Below are 10,384 nucleotides of genomic sequence, written 5' to 3'. Positions count from 1 at the left end.
GGGGTTGTGAAGAGCATCCTTTGGATTTAAAGAGACCACACCAAAAGGAGCTGCTCTCAGATGCACCTCAGGACAGGGGTAAAAGAGGCGGAACGTGGCGGTAATTAACGAGGTGTTCAGAACTGAAGCATTGCAGTTCTACTTTATAAAGACCTCAACTCAATCATTTAAATGTGAGAAGGAAGAATTGAAAAGCATGTGTCCCCTATAAGAAGCAGGTGGATAAACGGCAACCAAGATGACTCCTGGAACAGATGAGAAACAAACTAATTTTCATCAGTTGAAGGCGTTAGAGGAGAATTTTCAAATTCTTTGGAATTCCAGAGAAAATAGCATCAACAAATTGTGAAAACGTGGAACTTGCAAATTTTCCAAGTCGTAGTCGGCCTGCTGAAATGACTCCAAGAACACAACCACAACTCATCCAGGACGCCAAACAAGAACTCAGAACTATAGCACTACAGAACTCCCTTGCGAATTGCAGATTTTTAAAGTCCAGAATAGTAAAAAAAAAAAAAGACTGAGCAAAGTTGGCATCCATGGGACAGTTCCAAGGCCCAAACCACTGCTGATCAAAAAAAAAAAAAAAACACAAAGGCCTACAGTTTCTGCAAAAAATCAAGTGGGACAAAATTATCTCACAGGGATGTAAAGATGCAACGCCAGTAGTAGTCATGGTGCCAAGATAGCCACAACCAGTTATTAAAAATTCACATAGGGTTCCCCTTAGTAACTAAAATAAATCATCACTTTTTTTTTTTCACTTGAAATTGCATTTTTGCATTTACTCATCATATTATAATCTGATATTATACCTTTTGGTGATTTGCACATTTAGAGTGACAAAAAGTCCAAAGTAGAAGAAATGTGTAAACTGGCCAGCACACGACTTGGCCACAATCAAAAATGTGTCATTTTTTTTGTTATATTAAGAATTTAACTATAATTAGTTGAACTTGAAAAAGAATGCAAGGGCCAATGCTGTTTTAATTGCAACCTAATTTGTAATATGTTATTCTACAAGTGAGGTTTTGGCTGAAGGAAAATAATGACACAATTGCCTTTCAGCGGGCTAGCGAGGGTTTCTTTTCACAACAAAAATGGCAGATTAATCAATGTCTGTTTGATGAATGTTTCCTGGTGATATTATATATCTAAGGAACGTGTTTTCGGTACTCTTGGCAGTGTGGACATCTGCCTCCAGGACGGGCCTGCTGGAAAGGAAGACCTGCCTCTCCATAAAGCTTGCCAGCAGAAGGAAGCATGGCATCCTCCACCTTGCTGGCTTACAGCTGCGCTGGTTTTGAACCGGATGAAACAGCGTGGACCCGGACCACCGCCGCCCATCATCATCATCATTCATCAAATCGCCACCGGCAGCAGAACGTGGCCGACGCTTCGGCATGGCTGCAGCTCGTTGCCTCTGCTCACCGGGGAGAACCGTTCACGGTTTCCGAGCGGCACCTGAAGACGGCGTTGGTCACCTGACCCGAGCTCCGGTCACGTGACTGATATTCCATCCTCGCCATTTTGCAATGGTGGGGGGGAGGGGGAGAGAGAGAGCGAGCGAGAGACCATTTTATGGCGACCGAGCTCAAAATCCGAGTTTCACGCGCTGAGGACAAAGCGTCGAGCCTTCTCGTGTCGGTGAGCCACTTTTGGTTTACGTGCCGCCGCGTGCTCCTGCGTCACGCGTTAGCCCAACAGTCCCACACATGTCCTTGTGTGGGACTGTTAGCACCGTGCGTGTATGCGTGGATAGCAGACAGCAGGCTGCCAGCTAACCGCGTCTGCCCTGTTTCCCCCTCTCTACCTTTCTCCGTTCCTTCGCGTCCAAGAAAAACTGTCCCGGTCCGCTCGGGTCAGCTCGTCGGCTTCCGCGAGCCTGAGTCGGAGGCTGTGAGCAAACTTTGTCTCGTAGGCTGGTGGAAGTGGAAGGGGGGTATTTTTAGACGCTGACATAACAGGTGCCCCTCTCAGGCGGGTCAGAGGACAGGGGGATGGAGAGGGCAGAGAGGCTGTGGCTCGTCTTTGCCTGGAATCATGAACCTCGAACCGAAGCTTCCATGTGGATGTGGGTCGCCGCTGTGGCTGGACCGAACCCTCCCTCCTGGCATCCTTCCCCAAACGCGGCGGCTCTCCCCACGTTGTGACCCGCTCCGGCCGTCAGGAGCAGACCGAGAGAAAGAGGAAGGAGAGCTGCGGTCTGGAAGAGGGGAACCGGGGAAAGTGTTGGATGAGTAGGGAGAGGGAACCGGAACCTCATCGGCGCTGATCGCTTCCTCCGGCCTGGCTTTGTAAACAGACGCACATGCTTCGGCGTGGAGGCCTTATCGCTTAATGGATTAGGGCGCTCTGCTTGTTTGCAAAGTCACACGTTCATTAGATTTATCTGTGCAGCTCGGTTTATCAACAGATAAAAGCAGCAAACACACAGTATAGCTCCACGTGGGCCTCGTTGACCCGTGGTTGAGCTGGACACCTGCCTCTCAGTGACAGGTTCGACTATCCCCTATATTCAGCAAGTGAACCTCATGTGTTTCTATAGTTTAAAGATCAGGATTCATGGGCAGACTGCCGCCCCCGGTTAGAGAGGCCGACAGAGTGTAGAGGTGGTGTTTGTTTATCATTAAAGAAAAGTTTGTTGGAAGGAAAAAGTGTGGTGGGGAAAGAGGCAGCTGTGAGAAGCGTGAACTTCTGTTCTATTCTGAACCAAATTGAACACAAAACACTTGAAATGTGTCACTCTGTGTGTCATTCCTCTAAATATTGAGTTTATTGAGCTAAATCACTAAAATAAATCAAGTTTTTAGATCTGTTTATCCTGATGTTTTCCTTTGATAGCCCTTCTGTTCGCTTCAAATAGAATTGATTGTTTTGGTTTATGTGGAAATGACCCATCAGCAGATTGTTGCTCTCGGAGGATGTTCTGATCGTTGATTGGCTGGCAGCGCCACACGTGGACTGGATCAGCACATTTCCCTACTGACAGGACGCCGGCGCTCGCATTCTCCTGCTCCGAAGACTTTAGCATGTTGGTGATTGTCAGGACGACGACATGAGTTGCGTAGAACAAATAAAGGCTTTATCTTAACTTGGATCCATGCGTGGTGCTGGACTAACCAGCCAGATAATCGGTAGTCTGTGCAGCCACTGGGAAAAATGAAATTAATTATTTTCTTCTCAACCGCAAGGTTTTATTGGAAAAAGATGCTTCTGGTCAGCGTCTGCAGTTTTAGTATTAAAATAACTTGGTAAAGGAACTTTTTCAGGCTATATTCTACAACAAGTGTCTCTAGATATATTACAGGCTTAGAGAGTAAATGCATGGTTCTGGACTAAACAGTTGTAAGGGCTGTGAGGTGATGTTTCCATACGATTCTCGATACATAGCTCACGATACAATACGATTTCAATTATTTGACTTCAATGTCGATATTTATTACTTTCAAATTAATGCTCAGAGTCATTCAACCAACAAAACCAGCCAAATATATGCATCTTCAATTTATTCTACACTGATATATTAACAGGAAAACAATGTGCATCTGGTTCACCGCATTTAACGTATCATAGAAACCAAAAACGCGTCCAAACGTCTGATTTTTAGGGACGAATGCGCTTCTAAAATCGTTCTGTAAATTCGTCTCCCCTGCTCTTCCTCACTCTGAACAGTAATGGTGCGTTGTAATACTGCCCCCTAGGGGTTGGGAGGCATATCGCTATTAAAAGCCCAAATATCGATTATAAAATCGTTTTTAAAAACATCAATATCAATCTTTGTATGGATTTTTATGGACATCCCTACTAGCTGTAGTCCAGGCTGTCGTTGGTAAAATGCGTTATTCTACACAGTAAAATTGCCACAATTACCAATTTGTGACACGCTGTGCCGCCCCATGACTGCATCTACATCAATGCATCAACCCGATGGACAATGTACTAGTCTGTTTCCTTCTGTCTCCTAGGTGATGGAGGAGAATAGCTGTTTCGCGGTCCTCATCTCAAAGCCCGCCGCAGCGGAAGCCCCTTCCTCTGCTCCCGTACCGGGGTCTCGCTACCAGACCGAGCCTCCGAGCGACGTGGGTCAGGCCGTCCCGGGGAAGATCCCCTCCAAACAGGTGGACGAGTCCCTCATCCAGGTCATCGAGAAGCTCAGCAAGATCGTTAAGAAGCGGCCGCAGAGGCACTGCACTCTGGTGGGCCAGAAAAGAGGGCAACACCCGTACTCCTCCGCCGGGGTGCGATACAGCCTGGGAGGCTCTCCTCACAAGAAGATGAAGAACAGCCGCAACGAGGAGGCGGGAGCAGACGGCGCCGTGGCCGACGGCGACGACAACGGCGTCGGCTCTGCGGCGAGCGGGGCTGCCGGCGATCACAAGCGGACGGTGACGTGCTACCAGTGCAGCCTCTGCCCCTACCTCTCCCAGACGCTGGGCCAGCTCAGGCAGCACCTGAAGCAGCACAACGAGCAGCACAGCGACCTCATCCTCATGTGCTCCGAGTGTCACTTCACCTCCAGGGACCAGGAGCAGCTGGAGGCGCACGTCAGGCTGCACTACGACACCAGGAGTACCCCCACGCCCCCCGCCACGGGGCAGGAGAAGAGTGCGAGGATGGCCGACGATGGGGAGCAGCCCTGCGCAGGAGCCGAGGGCATCAAGAGCTCGGGGGACGAGTCTGCTGAACTGCCAGAGAAGAAGAAGTGGTACAGCTACGAGGAGTACGGCCTGTACCGCTGCCTGATCTGCAGCTACGTGTGCAGCCAGCAGCGCATGCTCAAGACCCACGCCTGGAAGCACGCCGGCCTCGTCGACTGCTCCTATCCCATCTTCGAGGAAGAAGAGGGCGGTTCGGCGAGGCAGGAGACGGAAGCCGCCGCCAACAGCATCGCGCCCCGAGACGATTTAGTCATTCTGTCCCCGGGTCTGCACGACAAAATCCTGCAGAAGCTCCCAGCTGCCTTCAAACTGCAGCTCTGCATGCCCGCCGCCGCCGGCCAGCGCGATGCCTTCGGTCCGCCTGACCGCGGCTCCAGCGACGGCTCAACAACCGCGGCGGATGAACAGGAGGAGGACGGCGACGTCCCCGGAGAGGTGAGCTCCGAGGAGCCTGCGGTGGAGGTGCAGGTAACCACGGAGGCAGACGACGACGTGGAGGTGGACGGCGCCCGAGACGGCGCCTCTGTCGCCGACAGCCTGCTGTCGTCAGCCCAGAAGATCATCAACAGCAGTCTGAACAGCGCCGGTCACATCAACGTGATCGTGGAGCGCCTCCCTTCTGCCGAAGACGCGGTCACAGCGACCACGCCGCTGCTCCTCGGCCCGGACATGGGCGGGGACAAGAGCTCGCGTGGCGTGAAGGAGGGGGAGCAGAACCCAGTGGGAGGGGATGCTGGCTGTGCGGGTGATTCCACCAGCAGCCAGCCGTTAGATGACGACTGCAAGCCCCCACTCAAAAAAGGGGACGCCCCCCCGAGGGACGAAAATGTCCCCCCAACCAGCCGCAAGCGAACGCACTCCGAGTCTCTTCGCCTCCACTCTCTGGCTGCAGAGGCCCTCGTTGCTATGCCGATGAGGACGCCAGAGCTGGCCGCCTCCGGCCCCAAGGCGAGTCTGAAGGCTGTTTCACCGCAGATGGCGAGCCCCCACATGGGCCAGAGGCTCCTGGACGCGACGGAGAGCGGAGCGAGGCCGACAGCAGCCCTGTTGGACTGGGAGCTCCGTGGCCAGGCCCAGGAGGACCAGTTGGTGGAGGGCGACGAGGAAAGTCCCGCCGCTAAAGCCGGGATAAGCCTTTCGCTGCTTACCGTCATCGAGAGACTCAGAGAGCGCTCAGACCAGAACACCTCCGACGAGGACATCCTGAAAGAGCTTCAGGATAACGCGCAGTTCCACAACGGGACTCTCGCCGGGGCGGTCTCTGGGGACGGAGCAGAGAGCTACGTGTGTAACATTCCAGGCATGGACGGCTTGGTGGGCTCGCCCGACGGGGGGCTGGTGGACTACGCCCCGGGCAGCGAGAGGCCGTACCGCTGCCGCCTGTGCCACTACAGCAGCGGCAACAAGGGCTACATTAAGCAGCACCTGCGCGTCCACAGGCAGAGGGCGCCGTACCAGTGTCCCATCTGTGAGCACAGGGCTGCAGACAGTAAGGAGCTGGAGAACCACATGATCCACCACTGCAGGACCAGGACGTACCAGTGCAGTCACTGTCCAGATGCCTTCCACTACAAGGTGAGCTCAACCCCTCATGATGCTGTTCCCCACCGCAGAACCCTTTACTGGCTGCGCTGCGGAGAAAATATAAAGCCATCCGCTGATGTCATCAGATCTGGCTTTTTTTTTTTAAATGAATAAAACAAGCCAGTCATAGATTTCTGTGCTTTTAAATTGATCTTGCTCTGCGTGGAGGCGCCAAACACACGGACCAGTGGGTCCGTGTGGGTAAAGGGATCCATGATTAGTTGAACACGTTGGCCTCAATATGTTGGAATTTAAAGTTAAATTAAAACTTGCTGTTTGTGATACATAAAAACTCATATTCAAAAATTGTATATCTTTTAGGGCTGGATGATATAGAAAAAAAGCATATCGATAAAATGGAAATTATATTGATCCATATTGATAATTATCCAGAAGATTCTAAACGTACATCTTAAGTGCAGCCCTGGCCATTTTATGCTGTAGCTTAATGATGTATTTTAAAATAAATGAATTTCAGCACAGCCCTTTGTTCAACCAACTTTTTACCAAAACTGTAAGTCTTAAAAAAGAAAGAAAGAACTCTCTGAAGGCTGAAGGAGCGTCCCTGGCTCTGTCTGTGATTGGTTGGGAGGACTGTAGTATTAATATTCCTTGTTATATATTTTCCACTTGTGCAATGCATGCTGGGTTAATGACGCGGTTAGGTTCTGCTGGACTGGACCCTACAGATTTGTCCCAATTGTTTATTTTATTGAGTTTGACTGGAGTAAATTTAACCAATGCCACACCGTGTCACTGTTGGCTGTCAATTCAAAACAAAAAACAGAAACAGTGAGTCTTCATCACTTTCTTCATGGAAAAAAAAGAATAGTGCAATGGGGAATAAAGCGGTTAGAAGAAGACAGCTTCTGAAGGACCCACAGTTGTGCTCTCAACACAACAGAAGACATTGAGTGACTCGTACCAACAAAATAGATGAAGGAGCTAGGAGGTGGGCATCACCCTCGGAACGGGTGTCCTTCAGCGGGCGGGCTGCAGCCACCAATGAGGATGAGGATGAGGGGTCTGAAAACTCGCAGTACAGCACGGTTTTAAATGGTGCAGTTCCCGGTACCAAATTAGTACCGGATATACTGAGCAACCCTATCCACTACATCCCATCAGCGACGGATTGAAGACTTGAAAGGCTAAAATCGCTGTCATTTTTCCGTTAAGCGATAAACCATCTTGTTATCTGTTGATGTTCTGTTCTAAAGTACAGCCTGCAAGAACAGCTGAGACGCCTGCTTAAAAGCCCGTTGCTTTGACACTTTCTTCCCTTTTCTGCCTGACTGGTGCTGAAAACGCTTCATCTAGCATCCTCGCTCAGTAACAGTTGCCACACTCGACTGTTGCCATTAGGTGTCCTAGGGCTTCACTATGTGCTGCATTTATTTATTGGAAAAAATGGGATGTTTTAAGTTGGTCACCAGTCAGGACCACCCAAAGCGAAAAATGGCTCATTCTGGTCAACGGCTGACTTCTTGGTCCGTCTCTATTCCCAGTTCTGTTTTCATGCCAGTTACAATACATAGAATTACTGATGGGGTTTGGAAACTTGATCAGCTGGAGCTGAAACTGAATGAAATGTTCTATTAATTGCACAGTAATTAATAATTATCTAACTATGATAGACTGCTGTTTCCACGCCTTTGGTTTAGAACAGCGGTGTCCAAAGGGCAGCCTGCGAGCCATTTGCCGCCCCTCTGATCTCCACCCACAACAATGTGCTAATCATTGTCAGAACAACAGTGATTAATATTACCCTTTGCTACAAAAACCAGCTGACTGCTTTAATTGGTCAACTAAAGTATCGCAGGCTTAGTTTATTGTTGAGCAGCTGAGGAAATCAGTATAATTTTTAATTTTTTCTTTCTTTTCTAAGAAATTTTATATATATTTTTTGCCCACAATTACTTTTGGGCGGATATTTTTGGCACAGAGGACACAATTTTTGGACATGAGGGATATCAAGTGGTTTTTGTGTCTGAAGTAATTTCCCTCTGGGATTATTAAAGTATGTGATGAGATTCTGATTCTGAAGGAGCCTCAGATTGGGTTTGAATTGTAGAAGTGACAGATTTTTATACAAAGGCGCAGTGAGTAAATCTAACTACATATTGGACTCCATTTATTTTACATAACGAATGATAAATAGGCTTAAGCTACGTTAGTGATTTCAAATTGAGAGGGAGAAGTAATCATGCAGTATATGGATGGATTCATTCGCCTTTTGTTTCAGCAGTTACAGTAGGAATGACCTTTATGTTCCCTCAGGGGGATAATTCACGTTTCTCACCAAGGGAAATGTATGTAGATGCACACCAAGATAAAATCTAAAACTTAACATAAGAATGGGATTTTATCCAGCAGACTGGGCAAGTCAGGCCGTAGAGTTTCTAACCGTGACTGACCCTGTGCTGTCCTGCAGATGGGATGAAAACCCTTTAAACCCGCTAGAGCATCAGTGTAGACCACTAACTGATTCAACATTGTCATGACTTTAACAAGCCCTCTGCTTTCCATGGGTGTTTTTTCTTTTCTTAACTAGAGTCAGTTAAGAAGTCATGAAACGCAGCGGCACAGCTACAGCAGCGACATGGCGTCGCCCACCAAGGGGGCCGACACCATCACCCCGGTGGAAGAGTCTGAACGGGGAACGGATGAAGGTAAGAAAAACGAGCATTTTTATCTCCCCTGCCGAGTCTCTGCTGCTTCAAAGGATCCTTGCCAGGCGCTAAAACAACCGTCTCCTTTTGTCTTTTCCTACAGAAGGCAGCATGCCAAACGTGTACAGATGTGACGTGTGCAGCTACAGCAGCTCTACGTACATTGGAGTGAGAAACCACCGGCGCATCCATAACTCCGACAAACCATATCGGTGAGCTGAGAAAGAAAAGCAACCGCTTTAGAAGAATAGTGATCTGCCCTCGACGCAAGGAGGGGGGGGGCAGAACAACTAGCTGTGTAACTAGTCCACCTCTGCTATTGGCTGTTAGACAGCTTGACATTTCTATGCCGTTTATCAAACGTTCAGACACCCAATGAACAAACACTGACCGGTCCCATTCAGAGAAATGGGGGGCATGTAATGGACCACCCAGAACACGGTGAGTGGAGATAATGGAGCAGCAGAGTGAGGACTACTGAGCCCAAATGTTTGAGCAACACATTTGGTGAGATCATGTGAGTCAGAGCTTTTAGTTTTATTTAGGTGAAACTTGACTGTTGATTTTAGGATCTGAACTGTTTTAGGATCTGAACAACTAGAATTTAGAATCTTAATTGTCATTATGTGACCAGGGTTTCCCCCAGCCTATTATAAGCCTGGCCGGCCGCCACACTTTACTCACACCTCCGCCAGCCTAAGTGTTGTTTGTTTACTTGAAAAGCTCCATGTTTCAGAGACATAAACGTTCAGTTAAGTTCCCATCTGGGAGAAAACCTCTATAAGCTAACACGCTAGCTGTTATTAGCTTGAGGCTCCTTGCAGTACCCGGCAGCGCCCCTCCTTCGATCTGCACCTTCCATAACCCACAAAGACAAGTACCACCAGGATTGCCCAATTTTCTGGGGAGACCCTGTGCGACCATGATGACATTATGGTCACACACCGGTTCAGAGTTCACATATAATACAAACAAGTGTTTAGATTACCTTCAGGTTAATGACCTCATCTAAAGCTGATTTATGTTATTGATTAAGTTTTCTCTTGTATCAAGATGGTCTTACAATATGCTGAATTTAAAAAGCTGCACGTTTTTATATTTTTAAGAGTTTATTGTGCCTCCTGTATTAAATACTGACTGAATAAAAAGTGGTTTTCTCACACATCACTAAACTTTAGACATAGTTAGAGAATATAACAAAACAGGAACCTATTAGAATAGGTTGCTGAATAGAAACAAATTAGATGACCAGAATAAAATACGTGAAATCCCACCATCAGCCGTGCCTCTGGCATGTCTTTTTCTGTTACAGTTTTTCACGGAATGCCCTCCGCTTTTCTGTCATCACATCCTCACCTTTCAGAGCACATCAGTGAGTTTTGGTTGAGAAGTTGACACTGCTCCGCCATGCAGCCCGGCTGAATGGAGCTGACTTATGGAGCTTGTTGAGTTTATATTTAAGAACAGAAC

The 10,384-nt window shown here is 48.4% G+C and overlaps 1 protein-coding gene and 1 pseudogene across 1 annotated transcript in view; one reads left to right on the top strand and one right to left on the bottom strand.

The window, feature by feature from the left end:
* The window catches only part of LOC118562839, a 6,232-nt pseudogene extending 4,703 nt beyond the window's left edge, over positions 1–1,529 (bottom strand).
* Positions 1,530–1,614: 85 nt separating this feature from the next.
* The window catches only part of znf507 (zinc finger protein 507), a 30,153-nt gene continuing 21,383 nt past the window's right edge, over positions 1,615–10,384 (top strand). Inside the window, exons 1-4 of the mRNA XM_012861663.3 lie at positions 1,615–1,647; positions 3,969–6,236; positions 8,797–8,914; positions 9,018–9,126. Of these exons, the coding sequence (XP_012717117.2) occupies positions 3,972–6,236; positions 8,797–8,914; positions 9,018–9,126 (2,492 nt within the window). The 5' untranslated portion in view covers positions 1,615–1,647; positions 3,969–3,971. The remainder of the gene's footprint in view (positions 1,648–3,968; positions 6,237–8,796; positions 8,915–9,017; positions 9,127–10,384) is intronic.

This window comes from Fundulus heteroclitus, chromosome 4 (assembly GCF_011125445.2).
Source record: "Fundulus heteroclitus isolate FHET01 chromosome 4, MU-UCD_Fhet_4.1, whole genome shotgun sequence".
NCBI lineage: Eukaryota > Metazoa > Chordata > Actinopteri > Cyprinodontiformes > Fundulidae > Fundulus > Fundulus heteroclitus.
The sequence above is the reverse complement of the archived record's forward strand: the minus strand, read 5'-3'. Positions and strand labels throughout refer to the sequence as shown.